The 18,685-nt window shown below is 46.5% G+C and overlaps 1 protein-coding gene across 2 annotated transcripts in view; it reads right to left on the bottom strand.

Moving 5' to 3' along the window:
* tdrkh (tudor and KH domain containing) overlaps window positions 1–18,685 on the bottom strand; it is a 114,756-nt gene that overhangs the window by 11,147 nt on the left and 84,924 nt on the right. For both annotated transcript variants that reach the window (XM_079261267.1, XM_079261268.1), the window contains exons 2-7: window positions 13,237–13,397; window positions 13,057–13,148; window positions 9,385–9,586; window positions 6,961–7,100; window positions 6,597–6,879; window positions 6,354–6,520 (exon numbers count right to left, since the gene is read on the bottom strand). In XM_079261267.1, coding sequence (XP_079117393.1) covers window positions 6,354–6,520; window positions 6,597–6,879; window positions 6,961–7,100; window positions 9,385–9,586; window positions 13,057–13,148; window positions 13,237–13,369 — 1,017 coding nt within the window. In that variant the 5' untranslated portion in view covers window positions 13,370–13,397. The remainder of the gene's footprint in view (window positions 1–6,353; window positions 6,521–6,596; window positions 6,880–6,960; window positions 7,101–9,384; window positions 9,587–13,056; window positions 13,149–13,236; window positions 13,398–18,685) is intronic.

Genomic DNA, 18,685 nt, shown 5'->3' with positions numbered 1-18,685 from the left:
TCCATCTATTCATCAATCCATCTATCATCCATCTATTCAGTATCCATTCATCAATCCATTCATCATCTATTCATACATCCATCCATCCATCCATCCATCTATTCATTCATTCATCCATTGATCCATTATCCATCCATCCATTCATCTATCATTTATCTATCCAGTATCCATTCATCCTCCATCCATCCATCTATTCATCCATTCATCCATCCATCCATCATCCATGTATTCATCCATCCATCCATCTATCCATTATCCATGTATTCATCCATCCATCTATTCATCCATCCATCCATCTATCCATTATCTATCATCCATCCATCTATTCATCCATTTATCCATACATACATCCACTATCCATCCATGTATTCATCCATCCATCCATCCATTATCTATCCATTTACTCATACATCCATCCATTATCCATTCATTTATTCACCCATCCATCCACTATCCATCCATCTATTCATCCATCCATCATCCATTAACGATCCATCTATTCATCAATTAATCCATCCATTATCCATCTATCCATCCACTCATACATCCATACACTATCCATCCATCATCCATCCATCCATCCATCTATCCACCCATTCATACATCCATCCACTATCATCCCTGTATTCATCCATGCATCCATCCATCCATCTATTCATCCATCATACATCCATCCATTTATCCATCCATCCATCTATTCATCCATCCATTCATCCACCATCCATCATCATCCATTCATCTATCCATCATCCATTCATCCATCCATATTCCATCCATCTATCATTCATTCATCCATCCAACCATCTTCCATCGGTCCGTCCATTCATCCATCTTCCATCTATCCATCCTTCTATTTATCCATTCATCTTTCATCCATTCATTCATCCTATTATCCATTCATCCATCCAACCATCAACCAGTCATCCATTCATCCATCTTCCATCCATATATGCATCCATCCATTCATCCATTTATCATCCATTCATCTATCCATCTTCCATCTACCCATCCATTTATTTATCAATCCATCACCCATTTATCTGTCATCCATCCATCTATTCATCCAGCCATCATCATTTATCCATTCACATATCTATTTCCATTCATCCATCCATCTTCCGTCTATCCATCCATTTATCAATCCATCCATCCATCATCCATGAATTCATCCATCCATCCATTCATCCATCCATCTATCCATCATCCATTCATCCATATTCCATCTATCCATCCATCATCCATTCATCCATCAATCCGACTTCCATCTATCTATTCCTCTATTCATCCATCCATTTATCATCCATTCATCTTCCATCTACCTATCCATCTATTTATCAATCCATCACCCATTCATCTGTCATCCATCCATCCATCTATTCATCCAGCCATCATCATTTATCCACTCAACCATCCATCATCCACTAATCCATCCATCTTCTATCTATCCATCTATTTTTCAATCCATCCATCGATCCTCCACTAATTCATCCATCCATCCATCATCCATTATTCTATCAATCCATCCATATTCCATCTATCCATTCATCATTCATTCATCCATCCGTCTATCCATCATCTATTCATCCATTCATCCATCCATCATCTGTTATCCATCCATTATCATCCATCTATCCATCCATCTATTCATCCATCCATCCATCTATTCATCCATCCATTCATCCACCATGCATCTGTCATCATCCATTCATCTATCCATCATCCATTCATCCATCCATATTCCATCTATCTATCCATCATCCATCTATTCATTCATCCATCCATCTTCCATCTATCCATCCACCATCCATTCATCCATCCATCTTCTATCTATCCATCTTCCATCCGTCTTACATCTATCCGTCATCCATCCATCTATCCATCCATCATGGATGATAAGTAGCCCGCTATTAGCAAAAAAACTACGCAAACATAGCGCGATGGCCCCGAAGAAAACACACCACCACGGCTGGTGTGTGTTGCCACGGTGACGAGGATTGTGCACCGGCTACTGAGGATTCACTTTGATGGCTGGGAAGATGAGTATGACCAATGGGTGGATTGTGAATCACCTGACCTCTACCCCGTTGGCTGGTGTCAGCTGACGGGCTACCAGCTGCAGCCACCGGCCTCACAGAGTAAGAACGTGACCGAGTCTGAAATGTTGCTTCGCTTCGCCAGGAATAACCTGGACGAGACGGTTAAAAATGTAAAACTGATGTTTGAAAGATGAGCAGAACATCTACACTCATATGTGTGGATATATATGTGTGTGTGTGTATATATCCATCCATCCATCCATCTTCTGCCGCTTATCTGGGGTCGGGTCGCGGGGGCAGCAGGCTAAGCAGGGAAGCCCAGACTTCCCTCTCCCCAGCCAGATTTGCCAACTCTGCGGGGGGGGGATCCCGAGGCGTTCCCAGGCCAGCCGAGAGATGTAATCCCTCCAGCGTGTCCTGGGTCTTCCCCGGGGTCTCCTCCCAGAGGGACGTGCCTGGAACACCTCACCAGGGAGGTCCAGGAGGCATCCTGACCAGATGCCCGAGCCACCTCAACTGGTTCCTCTCGATGCGGAGGAGCAGCGGCTCTACTCTGAGCCCCTCCCGGATGACCGAGCTCCTCACCCTATCTCTAAGGGAGAGCCCGGCCACCCTGCAGAGGAAACCCATTTCAGCCGCCTGTATACGAGATCTCCTTCTTTCGGTCACAACCCACAGCTCATGACCATAGGTGAGGGTAGGAACGTAGATCGACTGGTAAATGGAGAGCTTCGCCTTCTGGCTCAGCTCCTTCTTCACCCCGACAGACCGGCGCAGAGTCCGCATTACTGCAGATGCCGCACTGATCCGTCTGTCGATCTCGCGCTCCATCCTTCCCTCACTTGTGAACAAGACCCCGAGATATTTAAACTCCTCCACTTGAGGCAGGACCTCACTCCCGACCCGCAGAGGACAATCCACCCTATTCCGGCTTAGGACCATGGTCTCAGATTTGGAGGTGCTGATTCTCATCCCGCTTCACACTCGGCAGCGAATCGCTCAAGTGAGAGCTGGAGATCACGACCAGATGAAGCCAACAGGACCACGTCATCCGCAAAAAGCAGGGACCCAATCCTGAGGCCACCAAGTCGGATCCCCTCAACCCCTCGGCTGCGCCTAGAAATTCTGTCCATATAAGTTATGAACAGAATCAGTGATAAAGGGCAGCCTTGGCGGAGTCCAACCCTCACCGGAAACGAATCCGACTTACTACCGGCAATGTGGACCAAGCTCTGACACCTGTCGTACAGGGACCGGACAGATCGTACAAGGGGGTCCGGTACCCCATACTCCTGAAGTACTCCCCACAGGAGCCCCCAGGGGACACGGTCGAACGCCTCCTCCAAGTCCACAAAGCACGTGTAGACTGGTTGGGCAAACTCCCATGCCCCCTCCAGGACCCCAAAGAGGGTATAGAGCTGATCCACTGTTCCGCGACCAGGACGAAAACCACACTGCTCCTCCTCAATCCGGGATTCGACTATCCGGCGGACCCTCCTCTCCAGGACCCCTGAATAGACCTTACCAGGGAGGCTGAGGAGTGTGATTCCCCTGTAATTGGAACACACCCTCCGGTCCCCCTTCTTAAAAAGGGGGACCACCACCCCAGTCTGCCAATCCAGAGGCACGGTCCCTGATGTCCACGCGATGCTGCAGAGGCGTGTCAGCCAGGACAGCCCCACAGCATCCAGAGCCTTAAGGAACTCCGGGCGGATCTCATCCACCCCCGGGGCCTTGCTGCCAAGGAGCTTTTTGACCACCTCAGCGACTTCAGCCCCAGAGATAGGAGAGTCCACCCCTGAGTCCGCCAGCTCTGCTTCCTCATCGGAAGACGTGTTGGTAGGATTGAGGAGGTCTTCGAAGTATTCCTTCCACCAACCCACAACGTCCCGAGTTGAGGTCAGCAGCTCCCCACCTCCACTGTACACAGTATTGATGGAGCACTGCTTCCCCCTCCTGAGCCGCCGGATGGTGGACCAGAATCTCCTCGAAGCCGTCCGGAAGTCTTTCTCCATTGCCTCGCCAAACTCCTCCCATGCCCGAGTTTTTGCCTTGGTGACAGCCGAAGCCGCATGCCGCTTAGCCCGCCGGTACCCATCAGCTGTCTCCAGAGTCCCACAGGCCAAGAAAGCCCGATAGGACTCCTTCTTCAGCTTGACGGCATCACTCACTGCTGGTGTCCACCAACGAGTCCTGGGATTACCGCCACGACAGGCACCAACGACCTTACAGCCACAGCTCCGGCTGTCCGCCTCAGCAATAGAGGCACGGAACACAGCCCATTCGGACTCAATGTCCCCCGCCTCACTCGGGACATGTTCAAAGCTCTGCTGAAGGTGGGAGTTGAAGCTCGCTCTGACGGGGGACTCAGCCAGATGTTCCGAGCAGACCCTCACAACACGTTTGGGTCTGCCAGATCTGACCGGCCTCCTCCCCCACCATCTGAGCCAACTCACCACCAGGTGGTGATCAGTTGAAGCTCCGCCCCCCTCTTCACCCGAGTGTCCAAGGCATGTGGCCGCAGGTCCGACGATACGACTACAGAATCGATCATCGAACTGCGGCCCAGGGAATCCTGATGCCAGGTGTACATATGGACACTCTTATGTTGGAACATGGTGTTCGTTATGGACAATCCATGACGAACACAGAAGTCCAATAACAAAACACCATTTGGTTTCAGAGGGGGGGGGACCATGCCTCCCAATTACTCGCGCACAAGCTCAGTCTCCTTCCCCACCAGAGAGGTGACGTTCCACGTCCCTAGAGCCAGCTTCTGCAGCCGGGGATCGGACGCCCAGGGTCCCCACCCCTTGCTGCCGCCCAGCTCACACTGGACCCGACCCCTACGGCTCCTCCCGCAGATGGTGAGCCCACGGGAGGTGGGGCCCATGTAACCCTTTCGGGCTGAGCCCGACCGGGCCCCATGGGTAAAGGCCCGGCCACCAGACTCTCGCTCTCGTGCCCCACCCCCAGGCCTGGCTCCAGAGGGGGGTCCCGGTGACCCGCGTCCGGGCAAGGGAACATTTATGCCCATGGTTGTCATCATCATAGGGGTCTGTGAGCCGTACTTGGTCTGGTCCCTCCCCTAGACACCTGTTTGCCATAGGTAACCCTACCAGAGGCATAAAGCCCCCGACAACGTAGCTGCTAGGATCTTTGGGACACACAAACCCCTCCACCACGATAAGGTGACTGAAGCAGTTACTGAATATTTCTATTTTCTTTGTGCTATGAAGCTGCTGGTTCTCCTGCAGGAGGCCAAATATCTGGATGCATTTCTTGTTTTATGTCTGTCTCTATAGGATGGCGAGACAACCTCTCCCATCACACCATGAGAAATCCCAGCAGGATGATTTCATCTTAGTTTTGAGACCAGAACTTCCGTGTTAACAGAAAACAGCATGCTTTCCTTCCTAATCTAATCACATGGTTCACACATGACCAGCTATGGGAAGTCATGACATTTCAATGAAAAAGAGTCTTACTAGCCTCGGTAAGATTACCTTTTATGCTAACTAGCAGACTGAGACATCAAAAACAAAACATCCGGTCTCACTGACTGCCTGACAGAAGTGTTTTACATTAAATCCCTGCAGTGTAAAGAAGAGGAAAAGCTCCATGGAGGCTCTGCATCAGGCGACAGCCCTCAGAGTCAGTCTGGAGATGCTGATCTGACATATAAGGCGGCTCATTACATTCAATTTGTTTGGAAAACTCTGAATTCTTTATTTTCAGCTATAAATGTCATTAAAACCGTCATATTTCAGACTGTTGGGATTGTATACTGTGCAGTAGAACACTGGATGTACTTCACTAAAATCCTATTTGTTTTATTTACCTGTTTTATTTGTTTGTTTTACTGCTGCTAATGTCCCTGCCCCTGATTTTGAGGAAAAATATGTTTACTTGATATTATTATTATTTTTTATTTAAAAAAAGACAAAAACTTTCCCTGTCATTAGAAAATGAACAGATTTATTTATTTATGCATTTCTGTCTATACTGACAGCACTGTTCCTGTGAGATGGTTTACTTTCTCTAAACCCGCCTTTCAGCAGCAAAGTTGATTCAAAGAGATATTTTTACTGAAGTACCATCTTTATTTATTATCATTTGCCACATAATTAAAGCAATCTCATGCTAAATTTAAAAAACAAAAAAAATGATCAGACAAGTCGACTGATCGTTTCAATAGTTGGTGACAAATGGACTATTAAAGCGGCCGTGAGAGGCAGCATGGTGTTTAGGACTAAATAATTGCAGGGTTTAACATAGTGGTGAAGGTGAAATGAAAGGTGGCATCCAGCGTCTTACCGTGGACTTTCTATCGCTGTAGAAATGATTCATCTCTTCTGTCAGCTTGTCCAACTGGAGCGAGCGAACCCCTAAGATCTGGATCCAGAAGTGGTTAGGGTTTTCCGACGCAGAAACGTAAACCTCTAAATGCTCATCAGGCTGGAAGCTCAGGTCTGGGCTGGAAACTGGGACACAAACACAATCATTCCAACATCTCAGACATCCATACTGCTGCAAACACATCCTTCATCCAAAACTCACTTTCAAACTTGGACATTTCAGAATGTAGCAGAGCAGAGACGCTGTCCTCCTCTTCCTTGCCTTCGCTGTCCTTCCCATCCATCCTGTCAGACGTACTGCATGACCCCGTCATGTTGCGGTTGGCTTGGACCAGCCCACTGTTTCCAGTCTGGAGCAGAGGACAGTTGTTGTTCAGGCCCGCCGACGCTTCAGCAGGATGACCCCGTTTCTGCCGAAAGGCAGAAGACTCTGAGATCTTTGTCCTCACTCGGGCATCATCTCTGACTGTGTCCAGAACCATCTCCTGCAAACACATTTTTAAAAGTTTGACTGGTTGTGTGAATGAAAGGAGGACACAGATAACTGGTGGCAGAACCGGTTTCACCTTGGCCTGGTTCACCTCTTGTCTGGTCCCAGTAATCATTACCCGGCCCGTTGCTCCTGGACCTGGACTCTTCTCTTTGGTACAAGACACTTTGGCTCCGCTTGTCCTGGTGATCATCTTCAGATTCTCACCACCGCGGCCTGCAGCACACACGACAGGTCTACCTGGATCTGGTCTGGTTTCTGGGTCACTATGCAATCTGCTGGTCTACCTGGATCTGGTCTGGTTTCTGGGTCACTATGCATTCTGCTGGTCTACCTGGATCTGGTCTGGTTTCTGGGTCTCTATGCAATCTGCTGGTCTACCTGGATCTGGTCTGGTTTCTAGGTCACTATGCAGTCTGCTGGTCTACCTGGATCTGGTCTGGTTTCTAGGTCACTATGCAGTCAGCTGGTCTGCCTGGATCTGGTCTGGTTTCTAGGTCATGCATGTGGACTTTGGAAAGCTGTGTCATGGTTGGACTGTGTGACGGTTCCATGTAAACTGCAGCGGTACTGTTAGCATGCTAGCTGTAAACTGCAGCGGAACTGTTAGCATGCTAGCCGTAAACTGCAGCGGAACTGTTAGCATGCTAGCTGTAAACTGCAGCGGTACTGTTAGCGTGCTAGCTGTAAACTGCAGCGGAACTGTTAGCGTGCTAGCTGTAAACTGCAGTGGAACTGTTAGCATGCTAGCTGTAAACTGCAGCGGTACTGTTAGCGTGTTAGCTGTAAACTGCAGCGGTACTGTTAGCGTGTTAGCTGTAAACTGCAGCGGTACTGTTAGCGTGTCAGCTGTAAACTGCAGCGGTACTGTTAGCGTGTTAGCTGTAAACTGCAGCGGTACTGTTAGCGTGTTAGCTGTAAACTGCAGCGGTACTGTTAGCGTGTTAGCTGTAAACTGCAGCGGTACTGTTAGCGTGTTAGCTGTAAACTGCAGCGGTACTGTTAGCGTGTCAGCTGTAAACTGCAGCGGTACTGTTAGCGTGTCAGCTGTAAACTGCAGCGGTACTGTTAGCGTGTTAGCTGTAAACTGCAGCGGTACTGTTAGCGTGTTAGCTGTAAACTGCAGCGGTACTGTTAGCGTGTTAGCTGTAAACTGCAGCGGTACTGTTAGCGTGTTAGCTGTAAACTGCAGCGGTACTGTTAGCGTGTTAGCTGTAAACGGCAGCGGTACTGTTAGTGTGCTAGCTGTAAATTGCAGCGGTACTGTTAGCGTGCTAGCTGTAAACTGCAGCGGTACTGTTAGCGTGTTAGCTGTAAACTGCAGCGGTACTGTTAGTGTGTTAGCTGTAAACTGCAGCGGTACTGTTAGCGTGCTAGCTGTAAACTGCAGCGGTACTGTTAGCGTGTTAGCTGTAAACTGCAGCGGTACTGTTAGTGTGTTAGCTGTAAACTGCAGCGGTACTGTTAGCGTGTCAGCTGTAGACTGCAGCGGTACTGTTAGCGTGTCAGCTGTAAACTGCAGCGGTACTGTTAGCGTGTTAGCTGTAAACTGCAGCGGTACTGTTAGCGTGTCAGCTGTAAACTGCAGCGGTACTGTTAGCGTGTTAGCTGTAAACTGCAGCGGTACTGTTAGCGTGTTAGCTGTAAACTGCAGCGGTACTGTTAGCGTGTTAGCTGTAAACTGCAGCGGTACTGTTAGCGTGTTAGCTGTAAACTGCAGCGGTACTGTTAGCGTGTCAGCTGTAGACTGCAGCGGTACTGTTAGCGTGTCAGCTGTAAACTGCAGCGGTACTGTTAGCGTGTTAGCTGTAAACTGCAGCGGTACTGTTAGCGTGTCAGCTGTAAACTGCAGCGGTACTGTTAGCGTGTTAGCTGTAAACTGCAGCGGTACTGTTAGTGTGCTAGCTGTAAATTGCAGCGGTACTGTTAGCGTGCTAGCTGTAAACTGCAGCGGTACTGTTAGTGTGCTAGCTGTAAATGGCAGCAGTACTGTTAGCGTGTTTGTGTGTTAGCCATAATGAGCTATGTGGCAGAAATGATGGTTGTCATGTGACACAGTTCACCATGTGATCGTTGTGGCTCGTTCAGGCTTCTGATGAGTACACCAGAGAGAGAAAGGTGGAATGACGGACATGACATTGGTCCGATGTAAGACTGAAAGATATAAAAGATCATTCCTGCCAGCAGCCATCAGCCTCCGGAACAACACCTCCTCTAGTTAATTATTATCTACTACAATATTGAATTTGGGGATTAATAAAGTATTTTTTCATTTCATTTCATGGTGTGTGAGCAAACATGCTGTAGGAGAGTTGGCGTTGCCTGGGTGAGCGTAAGACTTCTTTCTGTCCAGACATTGATATTTCAGAAATGTCCAAATAAACAACTTCTCATGTAACTCAGTTTCATGAAGTTACGCCACGTTAATAGGGTAAGAACACGGACGAAACATATTCATCATACATGGGAAGATCAAACCTGCCACGGCTTAGCAGCGTACCTATGATGCGTCCAAAGGCAGTCTGAGGAACCTGCAACACCTCCGACACTGGTTCGCAGTCAGTGATGAGGTTCTGCAGAACACACTGGGCCAGCAGGACCTGCTCTTTTGTTCCCTGCAGCAGGAAATGTACAACCATCTTATTGACAGGTTGCTCGGAGTCCGACTGAACGCTCACAGTAGCTCCAGACTTCTGGGTCACCTGAGCCAAAGGTAGACAGACAAAGCATATGACACATGGAAAAAGTTGCCATGTCACAGTGACATCACACAGAACAAAGTAGAAAATGTAAACAATAACCCTGACCAGATGCCCGAGCCACCTCAACTGGTTCCTCTCGATGCGGAGGAGCAGCGGCTCTACTCTGATCTCCTCCCGGATGACCGAGCTCCTCACCCTATCTCTAAGGGAGAGCCCGGCCACCCTGCGGAGGAAACCCATTTCAGCCGCCTGTATACGAGATCTCCTTCTTTCGGTCACGACCCACAGCTCATGACCATAGGTGAGGGTAGGAATGTAGATCGACTGGTAAATGGAGAGCTTCGCCTTCTGGCTCAGCTCCTTCTTCACCACGACAGACCGGCGCAGAGTCTGCATTACTGCAGACGCCGCACCGATCCGTCTGTCCATCTCGCACTCCATCCTTCCCTCACTCGTGAACAAGACCCCGAGATATTTAAACTCCTCCACTTGAGGCAGGACCTGACTCCCGACCCGGAGAGGACAATCCACCCTATTCCAGCTGAGGACCATGGTCTCAGATTTGGAGGTGCTGATTCTCATCCCAGCCGCTTCACACTCGGCCGCGAATCGCTCAAGTGAGAGCTGGAGATCACGACCAGATGAAGCCAACAGGACCACGTCATCTGCAAAAAGCAGGGACCCAATCCTGAGGCCACCAAGTCGGATCCCCTCAACCCCTCGGCTGCGCCTAGAAATTCTGTCCATATATTCTGTCCATTGGCGGAGTTCAACCCTCCGGGGGGGGGGGGGGGGGGGGACGACGACGACGACGACGGGACGGGACACAACATACGACCATGCCTCCCAATCACTCCCCTCCAGGTCTCACTGTCATTGCCCACGTGAGCATTGAAGTCCCCCAGCAGAACAATGGAGTCCCCAGAAGGAGCACCCTCCAGCACTCCCTCCAAGGACTCCAGAAAGGGTGGGTACTCTGAACTGCTGTTCGGTGCATAAGCACAGACAACAGTCAGGACCCGTCCCCCCACCCGGAGGCAGAGGGAAACTACCCTTTCATCCACCGGGGTAAACCCCAACGTGCAGGCACCAAGCTGGGGGCTGATGAGAATGCCCACACCTGCTCGGCGCCTCTCACCATGAGCAACTCCAGAGTGGAAGAAAGTCCAGCCCCTCTCGAGGGTTCTGGTTCCAGAGCCCAAGCCATGCGTCGAGGTGAGTCCAACTATATCTAGTCGGAACCGCTCAACCTCGCGCACAAACTCAGGCTCCTTCCCCACCAGAGAGGTGACGTTCCACGTCCCTAGAGCCAGCTTCTGCAGCCGGGGATCGGACCGCCAGGGTCCCCGCCTCTTGCTGCCGCCCAGCTCACACTGCACCCGACCCCTACGGCTCCTCCCGCAGATGGTGAGCCCACGGGAGGTGGGGCCCATGTAACCCTTTCGGGCTGAGCCCGACCGGGCCCCATGGGTAAAGGCCCGGCCACCAGACGCTCGCTCTCGTACCCCACCTCCAGGCCTGGCTCCAGAGGGGGGTCCCGGTAACCCACTTTCGGGCAAGGGAACATTTACGCCCATGGTTGTCGTCATCATAGGGGTTGCTGAGCCATACTTGGTCTGGTCCCTCCCCTAGACACCTGTTTGCCATGGGTGACCCTACCAGGGGCATAAAGCCCCCGACAACATAGCTGCTAGGATCTTCGGGACGCACAAACCCCTCCACCACGATAAGGTGACGGGGTTACCTTTGGTAATCCCAGGAAAGAGTAAAGTAATCCCAGAGGAGAGTAAAGTAATCCTGGTTTCTACAGAGTTGTGTGTCTAAAAGTAAAAATAAAAGCTGAATCCAACGATTTCTAACATGATGCATCCAGATTTCATTCCCAGTCATTTCAGAGAAACATAGCAGATGGTGAAACGGAGATATTTCATCCCTTTAATGGAAAATATGAGCTGACTGTCAATCTGATGGGAGCAACATGTCTGGAAGACCTTCTTTTGTCTGGACTCTAAAATATTCTATTTCCACTGTACACCGCAGTTGTTGAACTTTGTAGATGTACAGCAGGGCATAAAAGTATTTATTCAGCCACCAACTGTGCAAGTTCTCCCACTTTGTAGACAAGAGAGGCCTGTCAACTTCATCATAGCTACACTTCACCTGTGAGAGACAGAATCCAGGAAATCTCAGGAGTTTTCATGAATTACTCGGTAAAATAAATATTTGCTCACCAACAAAGCAGCAGGATTTCCATCTCCCACAGACCTGCAAGGTCTTCTTTCAGAGGCTCCTCCACTCCTTACCTGTACTAACAGTACCTGTCTGAACTGGTTATCAGGATAAAAGACACCTGTCCACAACCTCAACCAGTCAGACTCCAGCCTCCACTATGACCAGGACCAAAGGACACCAGAACCAAACTGGGAGACCAGCAGCAGGATGATGGGAGGCTGAATGTGCAGCTTGGTGTGAAGAAGCTGCTGTGGGAGCAGTTGTTAGAAAACCTCCGTGAGAACAGTGGGCAACAATCCTAAAAGCCCACAGGGGGGCTGGAGGACCTGCAGAGAGCTGGGACCAACGTAGCAAAGGCTGGCATCAGGAGCACCCTGCAGAGCCAGGCGAGTCCCATGCCTCGGCCGGGACCTGAACAGGCCCGTCTGGAGCACGCTCCCTGGAAACCAGCAGAGGACTGGGAGGAGGCCTTGGCTCAGACCAAACCTAAATAGAAGTTTTTGGTAAAAACTCAGCATGTGGTGTTTGGAGGAGAAAGAATTCAGAGCTGTATCCAGAGAACAGCAGACCTACTGTGGAGCACGGGGCTGGAAGCATCATGCTTTGGGCTGGATCTCTGCAGAGGGACCAGGGTGACTAAGCTGGAAAGGGTTAATGGGCCACGTACGGCGACATTCAGAGAAAATCTTCCATCGGCGAAGGCAGTGAAGATGAAAGGCGCTGGTCGTTCAGCGTGACCATGATCCCTAACGCATCGCCCATGCAACGAAGCAGCGGCTTCATAAGAAGCATTTCCAGCTCCTGGAGCGGCCGAGCCGGTCTCCAGGTCTACACCCCACAGAAAATCCATGGAGGGAGTTAAAAATCCATGTTGCCTAGCGACAGATCCACAACATCGCTGTTCTGGAGATCTGCATGAAGGAAAACACCTGCAACATTGTGTGAAAACATTGTGAGGACCTCTGTCAGTGCTAACAAATGGCATGTTGTATTGAAATGAACTTGTTGACCAAATACTACTTTTCCACCAAATAAATTCTTTAAAAATCTCACAAGAGGATTTTCTGGATTCATTTTCCTCATTTTGTCTCACAGTGGAGGTCTACTTTTGATGGAATTACAGCCTCTCATCTTTTAACTGGGAGAACCAGTTGGACCAGTTGTTGACTAAATACTTTCGTGCCCATTTCATCATGCTTGTATGCGAGTAAAGGAGACAGAAGCTCTGAAGGACTCACCACATCCAAAACATTTGCGTGGCATCTGGATATATTCCTGTATACCTGTACAGGCAGAGCCATCCTGGACAGCTGGGTGTGGAGCGCCTGACCTGACAGGGAATTAAACAAGAACAAATGGGCATGCTGAATTCAGACTCATCAGGCAGAAAGAGAAACCACTGAACAGGAGGTTCTTACCGTCACTGGAGCTGCTGATGTGGCGATAGATAATGTAGCCCACGGTGGCCCCAACAGACAGCCCCGCGGCCAGGGCCACCATTTTACCTGAGCTCAGGCTGCCTTTATGAGCCTCTGTTAGCACGTCCATCATGCGTGGCGCACCCAGTGGAAAGCTCCACCTGAACATACACAACAAGCTCTCTGGTTACAGGACTCAGGCTTTTCTCCACCTTCTTCTATCTTTCTGCTGTTATTCAGTCGTCCTGCTTCTGGTGAAGCACGATGCCGAGGAGACGAGCCGGGACCACGCAGGACGTCATGCAGGACGTCACGCCTTCGTTTTGCTACGTGGCAACAAGCCCCAGTGTGTGTGTGTGTGTTTAGAAGCTGCAGTCAGCATGCAAACATGATGGTTCCAGCATCAGCTGACCAATTCTGAAGTTAAAATTACTGTTTAAGTAGATATAGTAGAAACCAGAAGAAATTCGGATTTACTATGACCAGTTACTACCAGTTACTACCCAATTACTACACAGTTACAACCGGTTACTACACAGTTACTACAAGTTACTACCCAGTTACTTCCTATTGCTACACATTACGACACGTTACGACCTGTTATGACCCAGTTACTACCCAGTTAAGCCGGTTACTACCCAGTTAAGCCGGTTACTACCCAGTTACTACCAGTTACGGCGGTTACTACCCAGTTACTACCTGTTACTACATGTTAATACCCATTACTACTGAGTTTCTAGCCAGTTACTCCCTGTTACTACCATTTACTACCTATCACTACCCAGTTACTCCTTGTTACTACCCAGTTCCTACCCGTCACTGCCAGTTACTACCCAGTTACAACCGATTACTACCCAGTTACTATGAGTTTCTTCCAGGTTACTACCAGTTACTACCTAGTTATTACTAGTTACTACCGAGTTACTGCCCAGTTACCATCGGTTACGCCGGTTACTACCCAGTTACGACCCAGTTCCTATACAGTTACTACCATTTACTACCGGTTCCTACTCAGTTACAATCAGTTACTACCCAGTTACTACACATTACTACCCAGTTACTTCACGTTACTACCCAGTTACTACCAAGTTGCTACCTGTTACTACCTAGTTACTACCAGTTACCACTCAACTTACTACCCAGTTACTATACGTTACAACCAGTTACCACTCAGTTCCTACCAAGTTACTACATGTTAATACCCAGTTACTAACAGTTACTACCCGTTACTACCCAGTTACTAGCGGATAGTACCCAGTTACTACCAAGTTACTACCTTTTCCTACCAAATTACTACCCATTACTATCCAGTTACTACCCGTTACTGCCCGATTACTACACATTACTACCCATTACTACCAGTTACTATTAGGGATGCATGATATTTATCGGACCGATAAGATATCGACCGATTTGGAGGATTTTTTTATCTGTCCGATAAGTACATTTTTTCCGATAAAATGTAGCAATGTAGCCCTAAGGCAGGCCAAGGTGGTGGAGGAAATGCGGAATTTATTTGCAAATGTCACAGTTAAACATGAAGGATTTGTTCCAACAATGCTCCCTGCAACATTTCAAGACTTAAAGTTTTTCCACATTGAACAATAAAGTCTGTCACATTTTTACTGGAGTTTAGTTTAACCTTGCACATGTTTTTGCAATCCCGCTAATTACACTGTGCTGGAAGTGAAAAACAAAGGCATTCCCGTCCCAATTGGAAAAAAAAAAAAGAATGCTTTTTCCAAACTGTGAAAAAGCATAGTGGTGGTGTAGTGAGTAAGTCAATGAGCCTCAATGCAGGAGTTCATGGGTTCAAATCCCGATGTGGGCCAAATAGAACGCTTGTGATTTTTTTTCAATTTCTTATACTTTTGCAATTTCATTTCAATCATTCAGCATAGTTCAATAAATGGTCATTCAAATTTGCTATTATTTCAATAATAGCTGGTTCTAGTTTGATTACATGTTTGTAATTGAGACTGACACAGTAAGTCAGTACATTTAATTTCATGTTTGAAAAGTATTGCACTCTACAAGTACCTCTTCAGATAAAACATCTATTACAAATTTCAAAGGATGCACTTTTTTTGTTTTAATGGAATTCTGTCATTTGCTGCTTTTTTGATGATGCACTTTATTTAAATCTTAGATACATTTTTTTTTGTAATTGAGGCTGAAACACTATGCCAGTACATTTAATTCCATACAAACACATACCTTTGGAGAAAAGCCATACATCTGTTACACAATTTTCAAGGGATAGATTTTGTTAATTGAATGGAATTGTTTTTTGCTGCTGTTAGTTACAGCAAATTACAACATTTTTGTGCTGACTTGAAAAAATAAACATTTGAAGAGCCAAAACGTTTTGTTTGTTGTAATAGATAAGCTAGAGTTACGTAAATATATATTTTTTTCATCGCTGCAAACAGCACAAACTGTAGATTATATTAAACATAAAAAATTAACTTATCGGTTATCTGTATCGGTATCAGTCACAAGAAGCAGAAAATTATCAGTTTTCGGTATCGGTTGGAATTTTACATATCATGCATCAATAGTTACTATCAGTTACTATGTGTTACTACCCAGTTTACCACCCAGTTATTAAACAGTTACTACTCGCTTACTACCAGTTAGTACTTTGTTACGACCAGTTACTAGCAGTTACTACCCATTACAAACAATTACTACACGTTGCTACCGATTACTAAGAGTTAATACATGTTATTACCAAGTTACTACCCATTTACTACAAGTTACTACAGATTACTACCAGTTACTTTCCCGTTACTACCAGTTAGTACCAAGTTAATACCCAAATACTACACGTTACTACCCGTTACTATTAGTTACCACCCAGTTACTACCCAATTACTACCTGTTACTGCCAGTTACTACCCCTTTCTACACATTACTACCAGTTACCACCCATTATTACATGTTACTACCAGTTAGTACCAAGTTAATGCCAAGTTTTAACACGTTACTATTAGTTACCACCCAGTTACTACTCGTTATTACCAGTTACTACCCAGTTACTACACGTTACTACTAGATACTACCCAGTTACTACACGTTACTACCAGTTACTATCCGTTATTACCCACTTAATACCATTTACTACCTAGTTACTACCAGTTACTACCCAGTTTACTACCGAGTTAATACCCAGTTACTATACATTACTACCTGTTACTACCAGTTACTACTTAGTCCCTAATGGTTCCTACCAGTTACCACCCATTACCAACAGTAACTACACGTTACTACCAAATTCTTAACCAGGTCCTAACCGTTACCGCCAGTTACTACCAGTTACTACACGTTACTACCCAGTTCCTATCAGTTACCATCCAGTTACCACCCATTACTAACAGTTACTACCGGTTGCTACCTAATAGATTCCAGTTACTACCCAGTTACTACCCGTTACTACCAGTTATTACCAGTTACTACCCAGTTACTAACCAGTAGATACCAGTTGCTACCCAGTTACTACCCATTACTAACAGTTACTACCCTTTGCTACCGGTTACTACCAGTTACTTCAAATTAATACATGTTACAAGCCGTTACTACCCATTACTACCAGTTACAACCCAGTTACTACCAGTTAATATCCAGTACCTACCCAATCACTACCTGTTAATGCCAGTTACTGCCAGTTACTACCCAGTTCACACCGGTTACTACGAGTTAGCAAACAGTAACTACCCATTACTAACAGTTACTACCCATTACGACACATTAATACCCATTGCTACCTGTTGCTACGGGTTACTACCAGTTACTACTAGTTAGTACCAAGTTAACACCCACCCAGTTAATTTCCATTTACTACACGTTACTACCTGTTACGACCTGTTACTACCCACTTACTACCCGTTCTTACCCAGTTACTATCCAGTTACTACCCACTACCACTCAGTTTCTACCCTTTACTACCAGTTACTACCAGTTAATACCCAGTTATGACAGTTCCTACCGGTTCCTACCAGTTACCACCCAGTTACTACAGTTACTAGACATTACTACCCGTTGCTGCCGGTTACTACCAGTACTACTAGGATTTAATCGATTATTGCCCCGACAGCACCTTTTGGGCTTCCGTACCTTATAGTGACGTCAGCGCGCTCCCGCTGGTTTCCCACAGAAACGCATAAACACAACATAGCAGCCAGAAACGTACAAGAAGTGCCCACTCTGCATTTCCATTACATTTTGTTGCAAAATAAAAACTATATTTGTACGTTTCGACAAACAACAGTTGGGATTTGTGGGTGTTTCCATTGAACAATGTTTAGTACATTAGCATCACGTTTCGTAATTGCGGTTAATGCAAAGTGGGCACGTAGCATTATTTTATGCTTTTCTACTTGCTGCGGAGAATTTGCTTTGGATTTTCAAAGCTTTTCGACCTCATTTTCTTTTCTTAAACTCTGAAATTTGCTGATGTTTATTCCACAATGTGCCATCATTACCGGGAATTAACTGGTCACGACCCCCCCACGTCACGTCTGCGGACACATAAACACAAAAAAAGTGTTTCCATTACACTTTTGCAATATAGTTCTGTATTGAAATGTCTGAAAAACCACCTCTTGAGATCATAAAAACTTTTATAGCAGCGGTTTTTATGGCAATATTTAATTTTTGCAAAGTTTCTAGGTGTGATGGAAACGCAGGGTTTTCAGTGTGGGAGGGGGCACATGCCACAGGGGTCTGAAGCCAGATGCAGCTAACAGGCTTGTCTTTTTGCCAAAAATGTGTAAATTAAACAAAAAACAGCAAGAATGTAATAATAAATGCATGTTAGAAATATAGCTTTAATAACATTCAGGGATTTTTAAAAAAATGGTATTTTGTATCAAAGAGGTCAATTTTACACGTTAAGTGTACAGAAACATTCATTTTTATTCCCTCATTGCCAACGTGGGAAATTGTTTTGGTTATTTAATGTCAAAATGCTCTAAAAGGAATCACTATTTTTCTTCCAAGAGGAGGCATTTTTACTTTTATTTTAGAATAAAATTACACAAGTGAAGTGACGCCTATTCTTAAATGTATGATCAAAACTTAAAAACTATCTCACAGTAGAAACGCACGAAGTACAAACATGTTGTTACTTATAATGTTTACAGTGGCAGCGCCTGCCATCTCTTTTTACAATTTTGTTTAACTGCTTGTTTAGTTGCACTTTAAATTTAGGTAAACTCTTAGGCTGATCGCAATAAAAGCATTTTTGAATAAGAATAATTTTTGACATTTGTATTTTTTTTACTTTTTCTTTATAGTAAAGGGAAAAAAATCGATTAACATCGGGAATCGGACTTGGTTTAAAAAAATCTGAGATTTTATTTTTTGGCCATATTGCACAGCCCTAGTTACTTCCCATTACTGCCCGTTACTACCCAGTTAATACCCAGTAACTACCCAATTACCTGTT

This window comes from Telmatherina bonti (assembly GCF_933228915.1).
Source record: "Telmatherina bonti genome assembly, chromosome: 21".
Lineage (NCBI taxonomy): Eukaryota > Metazoa > Chordata > Actinopteri > Atheriniformes > Telmatherinidae > Telmatherina > Telmatherina bonti.
Note: the sequence above shows the minus strand (reverse complement) of the source record. Positions and strands in the feature narration are given on the sequence as shown.